Source organism: Coenobita brevimanus, chromosome 49 (genome assembly GCF_032717465.1).
Source record: "Coenobita brevimanus isolate Jiangsu-jjx chromosome 49, ASM3271746v2, whole genome shotgun sequence".
Classification (NCBI taxonomy): Eukaryota; Metazoa; Arthropoda; class Malacostraca; order Decapoda; family Coenobitidae; genus Coenobita; species Coenobita brevimanus.
The window spans coordinates 6,592,637-6,612,377 of record NC_137002.1 but is presented as its reverse complement, the minus strand read 5'-3'; the positions used below and the strand labels follow the sequence as shown (position 1 = coordinate 6,612,377).

At 40.2% G+C, this 19,741-nt stretch overlaps 1 protein-coding gene across 1 annotated transcript; it reads left to right on the top strand.

Moving 5' to 3' along the window:
• Positions 1-8,674: 8,674 nt before the first annotated feature.
• On the top strand, positions 8,675-19,437 carry Dd (CTD nuclear envelope phosphatase 1-like protein dullard). Its single transcript, XM_080272045.1, has 5 exons — positions 8,675-8,884; positions 15,758-15,824; positions 16,574-16,764; positions 17,731-17,959; positions 19,292-19,437. Exons 1-5 carry the CDS (start codon positions 8,786-8,788, stop codon positions 19,435-19,437), a joined length of 732 nt encoding a protein of 243 aa, XP_080128171.1. The 5' UTR covers positions 8,675-8,785.
• The last annotated feature ends 304 nt before the right edge of the window (positions 19,438-19,741 follow it).

The window sequence follows — 19,741 nt, the reverse complement described above, 5'->3', positions numbered from 1 at the left end:
CAGCACTATCATCACCTCTATAACACGCTATCACCACCACCTATAACACCACTATCACCACCGCAACTGCTACTATTACCACAATCACCATCACTACGTCACCAGTATATTCACTGTTACTCATACCATCATCACCATCAATTCCACACCACTTCTATACTCACACCCACTCCCTACCCTCACTTACAGTACATCAGTTCACCTATCCTCACCATCCAACCACCTCACCTACTTTATCCAGCGCTAACTCACACCTACCCTTACCTAACCTCCATCCCTATCCCCCACATAACCCACACCTACTTTAACCTACCCTAACCTCACCTTCTGCATCCCTAACCCCACATAACCTATATAACCTCACTTTACTTACTCCTTACCCACACCTTCCCTCATACACATGTCCCACCCTCACACACCTAACCTAACCTAGTCTAGCCTCCATCCCAACCCAACCCAACCTAACCTGTTCTTTTTACTCCACTGCCCGGCACCCTTTTTCACACCCAATCCACATTTCACCATCCATCTCCACACCCAATCCACATTTTACCACCCTTCTCCACATCCAATCCACATCTCATCACACCACTCCACACCGTATATCCAACTCTTACCCACTCCATCCCAACCTAGCCCCCTCATCAGTCCACATGTCATCACCTCCACCACAACCAATCCGCACCTCAGCTCTATCCAGCCCTCACCCACACTAATCCATATCTCCTGCACCCCCAGCCCGCCAAGAGGATCAGCTGGTGTGGGTGTGGATATACAAGATCGTCAGTATGGTGTGGATCATCTTCGGCCTCGGTTATATCATCATGATCATCGCGTTCATACAAAAGGCGCTCAAATCTAAACACGTGAGTTAGTACAGGATTTTATTTTACTTATGCAAGGAAGAAGGAACCAAAGACAGCCCAGTGATATTCGACTCAGCAAAATTATTCACATTATCTGTACACACATTACTAACCAGTCTTCTGTAATATTGTATGAGATGCGAGTGGCAAGATCTGTCATTAATTTAAAAAGACAAACTTCTTAGTTAAGTGACTCCTAACATATATCCATTTTCTATAACCCACTCGTTCAAGAAAATGACAAGATATAAGGAAGCTAGCTATAGTATACATCATAGTCCTTATAATTTTCCTCTCTAATACGTAAGACACACCTTTTGTTACCTTTAAATCTCAGGCTATATGTGGATCTTTTGTCTGGTGCACGTCCTTCGATTTTTATGTAATTTTCTTCACTAATACAGTATTTTAAGCTCATTCCAACTTTGAACTTATTTGGGGGGAGAAGTTACTTTTTTTATTAGGTTAGGTCAGGTTAAGTTGGTTAATAATAAGATGTAGGTTAGTTAACAGTAAGAGTAAATGTTTAGGTACAGCAATCATTTCCTTGCTCCATGCGTAGATAAGTACAGCTATGGTGGCTAACGGAAGCGTGCCACCCTCAATGCACGTTCCTTTCCTGACAGCACTGCACACATGACAGCCGCAGTTAGAGCAGCGCCACTGAGCACATCACCACCAATGTTTAGGTTCATTGTATGTTTACAGCGGCATAACTTAGAGTCTGGATCTGTTGTGTTTATACTTTCCGTGCCTTTTTACATCAATAAATATTTCAATTCAATTCAGTTCAAACCTAACCAAACCTAACCTAACTTTTTAAACAATAATTTCTCCCTCAAAATAAGTTCGAATTTGGAATCAGCTTAAAATACTGTATTAGTAACGAAATTTACATAAAAATGGAAGAACGCGCACCACACACACCTATATTTCTTGTGGCACATTATATACTATACGGTGTCTTCCATACGTCTCTCTCTCTCTCTCTCTCTCTCTCTCTCTCTCTCTCTCTCTCTCTCAAATGTAGGCCTATATACAACAGAAAAATACAAAGATAAACAGACAGACAGACAGACAGATTTTGTGTGTGTGTGTGTGTGTGTGTGTGTGAGAGAGAGAGAGAGAGAGAGAGAGAGAGAGAGAGAGAGAGGGATACAGCACCATACACCTATCCAAGCCCTCTACACCTCACCACACCTGTCACCTCCCCCACACAGATGCACGAGATGGAAAGACGCATGGCAGGGGCATTGAAAAAGCATGTGGGCAAGTTGAATGCCAATGTACGCAGAGACATCAAGAAAGTTAGAGACGTGAGTAGAAGTTTGTGTTATTTTTATGTATATTTATAGTCATTATTTTTATCATTATTGCTATCGTTATTACCACTGTCATCATCATCATCTTGGAAATAGGGTTGAGATGATGATGATGATTATTTGATGGACTTCTTGTTAATTTCTTTTCTTTCTTATTTACTACAAGGTGGAAATGATGATGATGATGATGATGATGATGATGATTGTGATGATGATGATGACAAAAATAATAATATTAATAATCTATCTATCTATATACCTAGGCTGCTTCCCCATAGGAAATAATAATAATAATAATAATAATAATAATAATAATAATAATAACAACAACAACAACAACAACAACAACAATAATAATAATAATAATAATAATCGTGAGTTACTGAAGGATATACCAAATTCCTGCTTACCAAAATTCGCTCCTAAGCTGAATCGAAATCATTTGGAGAAAAAACATGAATTGCGGAAGAAAAACAGATTGTCAAATTTTAGGGGCAAAGTTATAATGGGCAGGAATCAACCACTGAAGTACAGGTGTTAGGGAACGATAATAATCAAGGAGAAAAGTAATATCCGAATGTCGTGTTTCCTTGCAGGCGGTGAAGGACAGCCGGGACCAAAACTCGGAGAAGGAGAGCGAGAGTGAGAGTGGAGGTGAGAGTGAGAGTGCTAGTGAGAAGAGCAAGCCTCACTACCACAAGCTGCACCACCCACCCCTTCAGTCCATCCCCAGACACCGCTCATCGTCAGACTCAGAGATCACCGCCAATGCCATGGTGCGTACGGAAAGGAGGGACCTACGTGTTTTAAAAGGGGGTGGCCAAGCTAACTCATGACCAATCTAACTCATGACAAGGCTAACTCATGACGAAGCTAACTCAAGGCCAAGCTAACTCAAGGCCAAGCTAACTCAAGGCCGAGCTAACTCATGACCAAGTTAACTCATGACCAAGCTAACTCATGATCAAGCAAACTCATGACCAAGTTAACTCATGTGTGGCCCGATAACTCCTTTAGGGGGTCCGGAAGTATAACCCCGGAAATTTGGGTTGTCCATTGGGTTAACCTGCAATACTCAGGAAAAGACACTGCGCACTGTACTAGTTTTGTTGCTTTATTTAATGTGGTGCTGGCGAGAGTGTGAGGGTTAAGTTGAGGGTGTGGGTGAAACAGACAGACAAATAAATAAGGAAAGATAGAAGGACAGACAGATAAATGGACAGATAGATAAACACAGGCACACTACATATTTAGAGAGAGAGAGAGAGAGAGAGAGAGAGAGAGAGAGAGATTATTCACCAAATTCTCAGCACCTCTACCCTATCCTAATGCCAGCCTCCCTTCTCTCCACAGGGCGACCTAACAACAAAAAGAGTGTGGACAATTAACGAAGTACTGGACTTTGTGGAAAAACTCCTGCTAGAAGAGGACAGCAGGGCCACGGAGGACTTGCAAAACAGGCTCCTACATCACCTCTTCAGCAGCCTAGTGACGGGAGAGCATGGGGAAAACACAGAGGAAGGCGGGGGACATCGTAGGGAAATCGGGGAATTATTTGGGGGGGGAGGAGGGTGTCTGGGTAGAAAAGATTCTGATAATAGTTCGGACGACCCGGGGCCGGAGATGACGAGACACGGTTGGCTGGACGTCGAGACAGGAAAGGGAAGAGGTCTGGGGAGATTTGAGGAGAATGTGATGGAAATGACGTATAATGGAGAGAAAACGGGTGGAAGAGTTCTGAATGGAGGGATAATAGGTGGAGGAAAGATGATACGTGGAAAGAAAATGGATGAAGGGGAAACAGGCTCAGAGAAAACGGACGTCGAAATTTCCACGGTGACTTCGGAAGACGGGTACATAAACTGGTGTTACGAAAATGATGTGGGCGACTTACAATCCTTGTCCAGTTCCACTCGACGCCCACACCACTCAGTTCCCGCCCGAATCAAGCCCGATCCCGCCCAAAGAACGTCCATACTCCCTCCAGTCCGAGCGAGATCCCCCTACACTGATCGGTTTCATCAGATCATGAGGCTGATGGATCACAGGAGATTTGGTCGTCATCATCATCGTCGTAACCAAGAACACCAAGATTCCAGGCCAAACCAACAACATTCTGAGCAAGACAACCAACATTCCAGTCCAACCAACCAAAATTCCGACCAAAACAACCACCATTCCAGTCCAATCACCCAGTATTCCGACCAAAACAATCAACATTCCACCCAAGCCACTGATTCCAACCACAGCAGCAACCAGTCCAACCAACAAACCAGCCAGCCACTAGACACCAGACCCACGTCACAGGAATATAGCGGTACCAAATTGTAACTTAATAATCTTATATTATCATATCATAAATGAACTAGAACAATCAAGCTGTTTCCTGGATCCTCTGGGTTCTTGGCCCTTAACTGGGCCATTTTATGAATCTGACTTACTATTAAAGAGAAACATGATATATAAAATGTCGACCTAAAAATCTTTGGGAACACAAGGCAAGTCCCTGGGACTCATGTCTTATGGTCCTAGGAAGGAACCTGTAACATATCATGGAGATTGTAGGAGGACTGTAAAGGATTAACTGGTCCTTCAGTAAGTATCTCAGTCACTCAGCTACACTGACTTCTATGCCGGCCCTTACGATGGACCGGCAATAATATTTGTTTTTAATATAAGCAATCACTAACGCTGCACTAACGACACCAAGCTAATGAACTCTGATACTCATTAGCGTGTACAATTACTCACAGTTGTTATTTACATACACCTCGATTGAAGAGTATATTTAATTAGTATAATTTTGTACGGAGCGATAACTTTTACTGGTTTACAAAGCCATGGCCATTTTATACTGAGCAGTATTAACAGTTTAATGATATAGTTTGTGGTCTGAGGCCCAGAATTTGTACTGCGTCAATGATGAGTGAATGGATGTGGGCCTCTACCCGTCTAGTGGTCTGGTGTTGGAATACTGGATTCGGAGTGATAGCTGTGTCTTATGCACGGTGATTAGAATTCTAACATGAGCACAAAAAGGCCTGTATTCCCGTCAGGTAAGAAGGCTCCCTAACACCTCTTCCTTAACGATTTATTTTCCAAAACTACTCAGTAATATCCCCTGGCTTACATCTTATGTCTTTTCAGTAAGGGCATAGATTGCATGAATAACACACAAGAGTAAAGGAGCAGAATCAGTAATAATTCAGTGAGGAAAAGGTGTCAGTGGCTTCCTAACCGTACTGGAATACCGGCCAGAGAGTGCATACCTTCATCATGGAAGCGTCATTCAATTTTTCATTTCTTTTCATTTTTTTATTCTATGACTCTGCCTCTGAATTTTTTCCACGCAAATATAATCACTTGTTATCCTGAAGGTACTTAATCATTATTCCTCAATTGGTACATTTATCCAATACTTTCACCATAATGTTGTTTCTGAACCGTACTTATACTTATGAAATAGTGAAAGACTGGTAGATGATGATGATGATGATTGATGATGATGATGATACAGTATTTATAACTGATAATATAAGTGATGATGATGATGATGATGCTACAGTATTTATAACTGACATTAACAACGATGATGATGATGATGATGATGATAATGATGATGATGATGATGTGAATAAAGTACATTATAATAATAGTGATGATGATGATGATGATGATAATGGTAATGAATTATATTTTGCTACTGAAGTGCAGAAACCAGTCTCGTTAAATATGGGGAAAAGACGACCGTGAAGGAGTTGGAAAGGAGGGAGGGCAGCTTGTAGGCGTGACATATAGGACCGTATTCTGGGTGGCATTGGAGGGTTCGTAGCGCCTCTTCCTTAGCGATTTATTCTCCTTACACCTTTTTACACCTTTTTTTACACCTTTCTACACCTTCTTACACTTTGACGTTATCTTCCATGTTATGTATTTTTATGGACATTTGGCGCCAATAATACACACATACTGGCGTTTAATAGACAGAGTAAATCGCTAAGGAATAAGTGTTAAGAAATATCCTGGAGCCACTTACACCTTGGATAAACTCTGGGATTAGGCGTCTTAAGATAAATATAATAATTAATAATAACTATGTGTTCTTTTTTTTAATAGCGAAATGTTCACACCAATAAAACTGCTGCTAATTATAATAACTAACGATTATGATACTTAATAAAAATGTCTACGTTCTATATATACATGTGCCGTTTTACTAGCCTTAATAGATATGGTGATGATGATGATGATGATGATGATGATGATGATAAAAGATACTGTGGTGATGACAGTGATGAATGAAAGATACTGTGATGATGATGATGATGAAAAATACTATAATGATGATGAAAGATACTGTGATGATGAAGATGATACGCTATGCAACAAATCCAATCAACGTTGCAATATAATGGTAAGCAACAAACTGCATCAGGTAATCCTAAAAAATAATAATAATAATAATAATGATATAAGACAATGTAACGCATTAACACATAACTCCCTTTTCATCATCGCCGCTTCTTCTTCTCCTCCTCCTTCCCTCACCCCCTTCTCTATCCCTCCATCCTCCTCTCACCCCCCTCCCCACCTCTCTACCATATTCTCTTACTCCTATTCTTCCCCTCCCCCTAGTCATCCACTCCCCTTCCTTTACATCTCCCATCTCCCCGTCTTCCCTACCCCTTATTCCTCCCCTATCACCATAATCCTCCCACACCCTATCCCCCGCCTCCACTTCCTTCTACTCTTCTCCCTCCACGCCCGTTTCCCTCTCCCCCACCTCTCCACTCTCTACTTCCTTACTCCCTCTACCTCCCATCACCGCTTACTCCCGCCCTTACTGAATCCCTAATCTTCTGTCACACAGTGAGAGTTAGTAGAGGTAAAAATATCAAATTATAATATCATAAAATCATAAGCATTAGGGATGGTCTTTTTAATTTGCATAATTTTATGATATATGAAACTCGATACCACTGTCTGTCCCTTCACACAGTCGTTCTTAGCTTTACGCATGGAAAGCCAAGTCGAACTCAAAAGGAAAAAAAAGTAATTCCTCTCACTTCTTCAAACGTTTCCAATATTTTCATTTGTTCTCAATGTGAAACTTGTATTGACACAATATGAAAAAATAATACTGAAAGCAATCCCGCGAGAAATAAACGAAGTCCACCAATCAAATACAGCAGTATCAAATCAGACGAACGTTAACCAAGAGATGATGTGCAGCAAATTTTCATGTCCCTAGTTCCTCCTCCATTTTTAACACGGACACTGAAGCGAGATGCACAAAATTATGAGCTGTCGTGGCTAAAGAATATCAGCGCTCTGTACCTTTTACAGCAATAAATATTTCACTTCAATTCAATCCGTATTTACAAAAACAAAGAAACATGGGGAATTCTTTCCTTGTCCTCAGTGCAAAATAAACTACATATCGTTTACTTATTATGAATCCAAGCCAGTTAAATCTCCAACCTTGATATCCTTCAGCGTGGGAGAGAAGGGGAGAGGGAGGTGAGGTGAAGGGGGTAAGGGGAGGGGGCTTCTGGCACTACTACTACCCCACACGCCACACACCTCCGTAGTAAACAAAACTTTCACTCTCGTAGATCTCATTTCTTTCTCCTGCTCACATCGCGGAGAGGGAGATAGCTTGAGGGCACACACGCTTTAAATACCTCTTGCTTTCAGGTTACTCTGAGTGCTGGTAAAGGCTGCCAACACTTCACGATGTAGTATTTACACACAACTATAAAATAACACTACGCCATCACGCCCCCCTGTGTTGACATGTTGAGCGAGGCGCTGAAGGGTTACCGGTCTAAAGAATTTATTTTAAACATATGTGTAAACTATTTTAATAAGCATTACACAATCTAAAATAATGCAATGAAATCTATAACGTATGTAGATCATTCAAAGCAATTATCTGGGTATCTTACATTCTCAAAAAGTAACTTTAATTCTCCCAAAATACATATGAAGACTGTTAGATGAAAATACAACCTATTATCATTAAAATGTGAATGAATGAGGAACAGACTAACCGTTATAATTGGAACAGTTAAGCTCAAGCCGTAAAATAAATAATGGTGTAATCTGAGACGCCGCAGGGGATAAAATTCACCAAAGTTAAACTTTTTAATATGATCGTTAATAGATGGATAGATAGGTGGAATTGCACGACAAATTATGATACGCCAACTAATTATTATCACCCGGGTATAAGAGTGTTCAAAATAAACACAATTACTCCCAGGAGCTCCCATTGCTTCATATTAGCCAGCTACTTCTGAACCATATTTTGACCCATATAATGAAACTTGAATGTGCAAAATACGGCAAATAATCCAAAAATCGCGCTATATACTCAGTATATATTAACCGGTGATGAAAATTCGTGTCCCGGTGAACGCCATCTGTCGGGTTAGTTAAGTGGGTCGATGGCGGCGGACAGCGGTGAGCCACGATGATGTAAATATTGGGGTCCCCGCGTCCCCTGCACAGCCTCCTGCTCCCCCCACAGAGTCGCCCCAGCCATAGACCTGTCCCTTGTGTCACTGTGAGACGCCCTACATAATATATTCACCAATGTATAAGCAACTACAAATGGGCCTTCGTGCGTTTCTGCTCCTTGCTCAGAAGATCTGGAGCTTCGTGTGCTATGTCCTGCGAAAACAAGCTAGAACGGTGAGTAATTTCCCCTTCCCAGGATCCCCCACGGCTGTCAGAGGATAATATGGTTAATTTTCGGGCGTGTGGGCGCGGGTGGGAGGCGAGGGAGGGACGTGGAGTGAGGGAGTAGCAACAAACGTCTCCCACAGGTTTCACCATCAAGGACGTTTGATTAATTTGAATATTGCAATTTATTACCCCGTGACGATGAATGTCTGAGTGGTTTTTTATGTTAAATGGTAGAATCAGCGCAGACAAGGACGTTTAAGTCATAAAACTAGCAGTAATAAATGAATAGCGACACATGAACGTAGTTATCATATCAAATAGCGTAACAATCCAAAATGACTGATAAGAGTATGAAAGTTAAGCGGGATTTGCGGGATTTAAACGTATTATGGCTTAATCACCCAATGCAGTGACGGTAAATTCATAAAACTAGCTGTAACAAGTATATTATGACATAAGATATTAATGTAACCTGTCTAATAAAGAAAGGATCCAAAATGACTGATAAGACAATGAAAGCTGTGCAGGATTTTGAGTTATTTTAATTTATTTGATATATACTTCCTTTTATTTTGCCTGTTTAGGTTGTATCCTCGTTAAATTTGTTAAAACTAGTGTATTATTACATCTGAAACTGTATTAACCTCTTAGATAATGCAACCATCTAAAATTACTGATAAGACTTGGAATGACTGATATCAAAAGGAAAAACTGTGGAGGATCTGAGTTATTTGTTTGATATGTCTTTGCATCTGGTTTGTATGGCCGTAAACAGTAACAATGACTGATACTTCCTTTGACAATAACTATTAAATCAAGAAGAATTTTAGGAGTTCTGAAAATAGCCCAGCCTGTCAAATTAATAACTATCCTAAATAACTGATAAAGACAAGGAATATTATGCAGGATTTTCTATTACCATACTTTATTTATGTGTTCTGTTACATCTCCGTCTATATTATCTGTGATTATAAGTGTCATGATTAATGATAATCAGTTTTAACAGTATCATCAGTAAACTTACTCTAACAGTGTACTGTGATAATTTCTGTCTTGGCAAATTTAATACTGGTATTTAAGTGATGAATGATACAAAATTTCAAAGAGTCATTGGTTATTTTCATTCATGTTACTTCTCCCCACATTTAATTTTTATTTTAAATATAAATACTGTATTTAACATTATGATATATATTAGTACAGACTGATACTTCCATTGACAATACATGATTGCCATTGAAGTAGCTCTAACAAGTATGTTATGGTACACAAAACTGTGTTAATTAGTCAAAAAAAGCATGTACCAGTATCTGAAATGGATATTGAAGTTAGCGTATTTTAATTTCTTTGATGTATATTGGCCTGTAGTTTGTACAGTTCTGAATATTACAATTAATTATTAAAACTGACTGCATTATTGATCCCATCTTCAGTTGTTAACATGAGATCAGTCCAGTTACTGAAACTACAGTAATTGAACATAATAAACAAATGGTCATAACATAAGGAAAAGCAAAAAAGGAATGTGGGTAAATCAGGAAATGGGAAATTGGAACAAGCTAACACTTTCTGTCAGCTGGCCGTCAGTTCTGTACTTGGTATACAACACGGAGCCGAGCCAAGCAAGAGTGGCATACAGTATATCACTATCTTGGTGTCTTCCACGATGTTGCTACCTCCAGGTGACTTTATTCAACTTAGGGGAGACTATTCAAACTGCAGGTGTTTGATACAGGCAGCAGTCATTATAAATCAGATGTATACTGTATAAGATTATAACTATCCATACAACTGACACTTGTTGTTGTTGCTTTAACCTGGTCTGTCAGGCTAAGTAGACCCATCAGCCACAAGCAAGCACCTGGCTTCCTGTAGAATACAGTGCCTTGCCAGGGTTGGAACAGGGTTCTTCCACATAGCAAGATGATGTCCATTTTAGGTTATGCTGTACTTACTACTTCCTGATAAATGAAACAGGAAAAGCCTTTTGTATCCAAGGGGTAAATTTAGACTGTATCTAACTCTGCCATTTAAAAAAAAAAAAAAAAAAAAAAAAAAAAAAAAAAATATCCCAAGGTGAATAAAGTCATAGGTAGCTGTGAAGGGAAAATAAAATGTGTCCCTAGCTTGAGAGGGTAAAGCATGTTAGGTAATGGTAGATGAGGTGGGTAAAATGACGTCTAAACTTACAAATGCACCATCATCGGATTCACTGGGGATTAAATGTTGATGGACATATTCTCAGAGGATCTACATGCTGAGGAAGGATTTTTTTTTTTTTTTTTTTTTTTTTTTTTTTTATGTTGAGGTTTTTATTCTTTATCCATTATTTTAAATACATAATATAGCTATACAGTATTTACAAAGCTACAGTAGATAACTACATACTGGTACATACATACACACATAAACTTATATTCTTGTATTTATACATACAGTATTCTTAGGTGTATATGTGTATACAGATGTATACATATTTTAAGAGGGTGTTCCTTGCATACTGTACATGTTTTAGAACCCACCTAATGGCAGCTATCCAAGTTGCATGGTCCTCTACAGCATTGTGGTCAAACTCCCCAAGCATGACATCCCTTCCCAGAGCCTCATCCCATGTGTTGTGTGATCTGCCAGCAAATTAGACTGGGAATTATATGATTTGAAGGTCATACTCTCTATTGACAATTCTTAGAATAGTCTACATACTGTAAAATTTAAATAAAAAATGTCATTGGACTGAAGGGGTTAGATGTACTGATACAGGAGAAAAGTTGCCTTTCTTGAGTGTCAGTAGTACTGGTATCAATTTGCATATAAACTTAACCCCCATTCTTGCCACCACCAGATGATTTTATTTAACTTAAGACAGACCCCTGGTATTGAAGGGGTTATTGAAGGCTATATCTAACCTCCTCTGTTTGAAAAGTCTTTCCTAAACTGGAGAATATTGCCTTTACTAGCAAAAGTATGTTACTGGATGCAAGGAGGTAACAATGCACCAATGTGAATAAATGTTATAATACACTGGAGTGCATGTTTGACTTACACGTGGGGTTTGACTTACACATGGGAGTTAGGCAGTGCTGTAATAAGTATTGACCTTGTAATTGTGGGTATTGGGCTGGGATGATGAAGTATTGAACATTACAGGTACCATATACAGTATAGATTGGCTGGAAGGAGAGATGTAGGGCACTGTTTGGTAGGTGGAGCAATGTATAGATGTTGCTTTAGCCTTGTCAGTATTGATTTTTTTTTCATTTTTCCCTACCACTAAATTATTTTATTTAGCAAGAGACTACTTGTACACTTTCAGTACAGTAACTTTCGTTTTCATTGCTCTTGCCATTAGATTAGGCTATTCAGACATGGAGAGAGCCCTCATATTGAAGGTATTGGTTTGACCATGTAGCTACAGTCACAGCCAGTTGCCCATCTACATCTCTGTGATAACCTCCAGTCCCTTTACACAGACCAGGCTTCTGATTTGTGAAGCCAGACTCTTATTCAGTTTTCTCCTACTTGTTAATATAGCCTAGGTGAATGTGGAAAATCCAATTAGGATATTAATCACTTAACACAACAGTCAATCAAAAAAGTACCCTAATTCAAAGTATGTTTACAGATTATTTACAGTTGGCAAGTCATGCATACCTCATCTCAACTAATGCATGTTTTGGATGCCATTACCATACATTATTTTGACTTTTCCACAATGAGACTTTTCAGACCTCTGGAAGGCAACTACTGTACTTATTTGGCATACTTTTAAATAGAGCTGCCTTTAACTCTAGACTAGTACTGATTGATTGCAGTATCATGTTAGCATTGAGTAACTCTTGTGATAGGAGGGTATCTTATCATGTCACCACACATGTGTGGTACTGTTGACAGTTGTGCTGATAACTCTGTACCATGGACAGTGTAATGTTTTCATGTACAGCATTAATATGAGGATGCCTTCTTTACCAAATACTGCCTGATAATTTTATTTAGCCAAGGGAGATGAAAAGCAATATCTTGTTCAGTATGTTTACACCTTCTTAATTTTATGCTTGCTGCAACTGGATGATGATATTCATTTAACAAAACTTTTTGTCATTTTTATTTTTTAAATGAAGGGGTCTGATGTCCCCTCCCCTAAGCTGAATAAAGTAATGTAGACTAAAGTATATACAGGTAAACCACAATACTGAAGGAGTTGACTAGTTTACCCTAAAGGGGTTAGCCAGAATAAAAATACTAAATCTATCCTTGAGCTGAAGTGGTTACTGGAAACTATTTTTAACCTATACACTAATGCATTTCTCCCGTAAACTAGCTAAATAAAATCACATGGCAATACTTGTGGAGAAGCTGGAGGATGAGAGACTGACTAGAAGAGTGTATGTGAATGAAGAGGAGGGGGAGACCAAGAATGAGATGGAGGGATGGCGAAATATCGCATATAAGTGAGGGTAGTGTAGTTGGAAGAAGGGCAGCCAAATGGCAGAGGACATGACGACAGGGTGATGTGTTTGTAGTCACCCCTTGTGGGATTTAGGCATCTGGCAGTAGATGGCCAGATAGATAGGAAGATAAATCTTTCACAGTTTGTGGGGTTGAATTTTGTAACTGTTTTAAGATGATGTTGGTAATGCATTATTTACTTTTGTTGCATAATGTGTGCTGTAAATCATTTGGGTCCCAACTGGCTTCTTGTTGCCAGAGACGTAATCTTATTTATTTTCATTTTTTTCCAACAAGTGGATGATGTCCTGATAACTCAAGTATTTAATGCTTGTCATACCTAACAAAGCTGTTTTGACTGTCACTGTGTTTATTCCTACCCCCTTGTCCCCCTTCCCAGAGACACACACTTCCTTCCCCCACGTCCCCCATACATCACCTAGCCAGACAGTGATGTGTCCGTTACCCTTCCGTTCTACAGTTATATACTATTTTTACATTAATTGGGCCTAAAATACCGTTTTCCATCATGACTGCTCAGTTGTAAAAATAATTAGCACTAATGTGTGATTCTTGTCATGAAAAAAATGCTATAGAAAGGATGTACTGTAGATCCATATTATTGTCTTTGCCGCCATTGGGCTATGAGAAATAAACTGGAAAAGGGGAAAAAATCTAGACTAAATTAGTGTAAAAACTTATGGAATTTACTATATTATAAAGATTGCAGTACCAAATATATCAATAACATCAGTCATCCTGAGAAGTTAAGAATGAATACTGATAAAATACAAGTTCAGTACAGGAAGTTACCCAATAAGAAAATGTCACTGATAAAGGTGAAAGGGCAGCACAGTATTTATACTCAAGCTTTCATCATATCAGAGTTGTATAAACAATGATGTGCAAAAAAATGTGTGGATGGTTTTCGTGTGTGAGGTGGAGATAGGGTTTCGAGAAGCTCACAGGATTATTTGGTGACTCTGTGCCCCATTTTTCTGGGCAGGCTGTTTGATAGTTACCCTGTGTTTAAGCTATCTCCATGTGTATTTCTGGATCCTGTGTCACCCCTTTTCTGAGGATGGAAATAGGCTTATGATGATGATGACAATGTACTGTGTTAGTTTAGGGTGGAAAGAGGATTAGGATGATGATGATGGTCTGGAGTCAGGTACCATTGTATGAGGGGGAAGTCTAATGCACTTTACAAGTGTTCAAAGTTAATTAGTGGTTACTCTGGCAGATATTTTTATACAGTATACTATGTGCCTTATGTACCATATTAGAGGGTTATAATGATGATAATGTTGATGATGTGAACAGTTAAATACAGTAAAACCTCAGATATAATGGACTTTAATACTATATAATGAAATACACTTTTATCGGACTCAAGGAGCCAACCAGACTAGATTTGTATTCTGAACTGCATATTGGAAAACGTCCGATAAAACCAAAAGCAGTCCAAACTGCCGGACCACTTCAGCTATGTTCACCACAGTAAGATAACTAAAAGACGTGTTTATCGGTGTACGGTACAGTATTATTGTATATACTGTAGTCATCCCTCAATTATATGGGCGTCCATTATCCGAACAATCCATTATCCAGATGCTGTGAGCTGGCTGTTCGAAAGCATTATTCATACGTTTTCCCAATTAAGCCAGACGAAATGCATGTGTCCAGGTGGAAGTTATGGCTGAGCAAACATTTTTGCCTAACTTTCCCCCCCCCCCCCCCAGGGTATGATCTTGAAGTAGTGATTGCTTGTCTGTGGTTGATGGGTCTGCTTGACCATGGTAATTGCTTGGCTGTGGTTTATATGTCTGCTTGACCAAGTAGAGTACAGTAGTGTAAAACACCAGGAATAAGTGTTGTACGATGTACTGTAGTGGCCTTTTACAGTGGCATTAAAAGTTAGGGTATAGGGTATATAAGAAGGGGGGCCAGGGGAGAAGTCCATTATCTAGACAGATCCACCATCTAGACATGCCTTTGGCTCTGTTATGTCGGATAATTAACGGATTACTGTATACCATTTGATTGTTGTAGTGAATGTATAAAACAGTAAAGTACTGAAGTGGTAGTGAAAACAGTTTGAAAACCTGTGGTGTGATCTGGATTAATGTCTGATATATCGGAAAAAGTCCGTGTTAGCAGGGGGAAGTCCGGATGTCGCCTTCATCGGAATTTTGCATGTTTCGGAATGGCTTGGTCCCAGATTAGTCTGTTACAGTGAAGTTTTACTGTGTGTGAGAAATATTTTTGGTTCTTTTCTCTCATATGGTTGTTATTCTTCCTGTTTCCATTATTCTGTCTCCCACCATTTAGTTCTTTTCAGCTGTCTGAACCTTTTAGACTGAAGATATTTAATGTTAATGACCTCAGCCCTATTTGTGTTTTGGCCGCTAACTGTGCATGTTGTGTCCACAGGTTTTGCAGTATCAGCCAGTCAAATATGAGGTCCTCCCACTCTCACCACTCTCAAAACACCGCCTCAGTAAGTACAAAACAAATTAAGAGTAGCATAGTTGTATGAGGATTAAAAAGAGAACACTCCACAGACAGTACCTTATCACCCCATACCAGAAATAAAAGTTACAAGAGGATTGTAAGGAGAAAACTTAACAGTCTCTTCTTAACTCATACAAAAAGATTAACCTTTGGAAATAGCCTACCCAGTCAGTTGTAGCTATTGCTTGGATCATAATTGAATTAACATTATGGTGCACGATTTATTAGATGTATTGTTACCGAAAGGGTACTCTTAGTGTGTGTGTATCCACCAGAGAATCTTAAGTACTCAACTAAATTAAGGCTGGCTTATTTATTGATATATAAAACTAATGTAAACATGTGGAAGTACAGTAATTTATGTAGCATAAAATCAACATAGATGATGCCATTTGAAGTTTTAAATGATAAATATTGGTTAATTGCTAGAAATACCACCCTCTGAATACATTGTGTTTGTTTCACAGGTCTTGTGAAAAGTAAGGTATTGGTGTTGGATCTGTATGAAACCTTCATAACACAATTTGCCTTTTAGATAGCAAAAATAAGATATGAAACACAACCTCTTACTGCATGAATCATTATATGACCTTTTTATCTTGTAGTTCTTTGTGAAATGGAAAGAGTTTGTGTTGGTTCTTTATGAATCATAAGCCAAATGAAATGACATAAGACAGTAATACATGAAAATTGTCCTCTCTCAGTACAAATCATTGTGTCCGTTGTATCCCACAGGTCTTGTGAAACGTAAGGTGTTGGTGTTAGATTTGGATGAGACGTTAATCCACTCCCACCACGATGGTGTCATACGGCAGATGGTGAAGCCTGGCACACCACCAGACTTTGTGCTGAAGGTTACCATCGACAGACACCCCGTACGCTTCTTTGTTCACAAGCGACCACATGTTGACTTCTTCTTAGACATTGTGAGTATTTTATTTTTTGTTAGTTGGATGTGTGCATTGCAGCCATCAGGTAACTCTGCACTGAGTGACAACTGAAACAGTTTCCTGCACCGTAAATCAGGAAGCCATTTACACTGTTGGGTCCACAAGGATTTCCATCTGAGATGTTATGATTTATTGTTCATATAATGCCTCTCAGGGGCATGGAAGGCTGGTCACCTTTGTCTTAAATGTTGGGACTTTGTAGTGTAACCTTGGGTCTTTATGCATCTGATGGGACAAGGAAGGCTTGGATGATAGACAAAGTGAAATTTGTTCAGCGAGGCACATTGCGTAGGTTTGGCATGGCTCTTGGAACTCAGCAGCCAACAGAATGACTGACCTACAGGCATGTGTGAATTGCATTCATAAATACCAGTACTTCTCTTCCTTTGCTCTGCTGATTATGCTTAAAGGTCCATCCCACCTCATTTTTAGGTTAATTGAGAGTAGGATTTGAATGATGATGGTGATGAGTCAACCTGTACCCTTGTTTAACCATTAGTTGGTGTAATTTTAGGTTACACTATCATTATTACATACACGTACAGTACGTCAGCTGTTTACCTGCTGCCAAGTGTTGAAACTGTAACTAATTACATTTAATTGCAAAATAAACTCATTTTAGCTGTGGCTTGTAAGAAGCTAACATAACCTACCCTTGTCTGACCTGACCTTACTGAACCTTAAATAACCTAACCTAACCATAAATAACCAAACTTATCTCAACCTGTTCTTATCCAGCCTAACCTAATACAACCTGAGCAGACCACACTCTTTCCTACAGGCAGCTACAGGTATCCCATGATACCTTTTCAGAATTCTGCCCACCTTTCTTTGATACAACCTAATCTAACCCCACCTCACTTAAATCTAACTGAACGTAACCCCACATCACGCTAATGTAACTTAACCTGACCAGACCTCACCACACTCTCTCCTCTACAGGTATCGCAGTGGTATGACTTAGTGGTGTTCACTGCCAGTATGGAGATATACGGTGCAGCTGTTGCGGATAAACTTGATGCTGGCCGTGGGATCTTACGGCGCCGCTACTACCGCCAGCACTGCACACTGGACTACGGCAGCTACACCAAGGACCTGGCCGCCATATGTCCCGATTTAGCATCTATATTCATACTTGATAACTCACCCGGCGCATACAGGCAGTACCCAGGTTGGTTGCCAGGCTTTATAAGTATCGATTTCTCTGTCTGTCTGTCTACCTCTGAGTACCTGCCTACCTACCTGATTGTCTGTCTGTCTGTCTGTCTACCTCTGAGTACCTGCCTACCTACCTGATTGTCTGTCTGTCTGTCTACCTCTGAATACCTGCCTACCTACCTGATTGTCTGTCTGTCTGTCTACCTCTGAGTACCTGCCTACCTACCTGATTGTCTGTCTGTCTGTCTGTCTACCTCTGAGTACCTGCCTACCTACCTGATTGTCTGTCTGTCTGTCTACCTCTGAGTACCTGCCTACCTACCAAATTATCTGTCTGTCTGTAGCCTGATGCCTTAATCACAGAAAAGGTGGCCACAGACACATTGCCTCCATGTGACCATGTCCACCACCATCAGGCTTCCCACCCCAACCCACACACCCTTCACCCATATGCCTCTCAACTCCATCCTTCCATATGCTAAACCAAACAGTACAAAAACACATTAAAACCTTGCTGCATTGGTGTAATAAGACCTTGACCAAGCAATTATATTCACACTTTATAGCTCACCCAGCTCATTTAGTCCGTACTAAGGTTAGGCTTTGTAAATTAGGTTAAAATACAGTGAAACTAATACATTGGTCTAACTGGGGAAAGCTGAGGCTAATAAAGTGTGATGTACGTGAGCAGGGATTCTAAAGAAGCAGGAAGAAATTGTTGGTGGGAATTAGAATTATGATGCTGAGGAGGAGTGTTGTATGTATGAAAACCCTTATGATGATGATAGTAAGTTCTGTCTGCTAAACTCTTAGTGGTGATAATGATGAAGACAGTCTTATTAAGGTGTAGTTGCTCAGCCACGGTCTGTCTCGCTGAGCAGATCCCTCTATAACAGGCAAGCAGCCACCTTCCTGTGGTTGACAGAGCTTTGCTATGGTCAGGACAGGGCAAACAGGGTCCTTCCACATGGTGCCAGGCAGGGAAAACGGAGGAGGCATAGCTCCCAATAGGTTGAGCCATGTATAGAAGATAATGTATGAGTAGTAATCTCAGCTGGACTTTGACCACTTGGTAAATATTGTTGAATTCCCTGCCTGGGAGTGTTGTGCAAGGCCAGCTACCAGACCTTGGCCCAATATCACTCCTGTAGTAGTGCCTCCTGGGACAATGGTAACCATCCACCTACTACCTTTTTGGTGGGCTAACAAGTGCTTCACGTTACTCATTGGTGACTCGGGACTGTGTGGGGGAGGGGCGTCCATCTTCCCTGAGCCAGACACATGATCCAGCCTTATACTCCAAATCATATAGTAATCCTGCTGACAGTAAGCTTTACATCCACAGACAACGCAGTGCCGATCAAGTCTTGGTTCAGTGACCCACTGGACACTTCACTGCTCAACCTCCTGCCGGTGTTGGACGCCCTACGCTTCACTGCAGACGTCCGCTCCGTACTCTCACGCAACCTACACCTACACCGCCTATGGTAGCACCCAGGTGAGGTGGAGTCAGGATTCTGAGGATATGAATGGTGATAGAATGATAGTGTGACACATTTAACTGGGCAGACATGAGACAAATGCTAGTTCACCTGCTATTAGGTATTTTTCATGCTTTCTGGATCCTAACCTCATCCCTTTCTTAGACGGGAAAAGAGGTTTAGATGCCGATACTGATGATAATGCTTTCAATATTTCAAAAAACTGTGTAACATCCAGAACTTTCCTGCCAGTGGTCAATTGGCTGGGCAGTGTAAGATGGTGTTTCCTGTCTGATCTTTTTCACTTCCTGTGC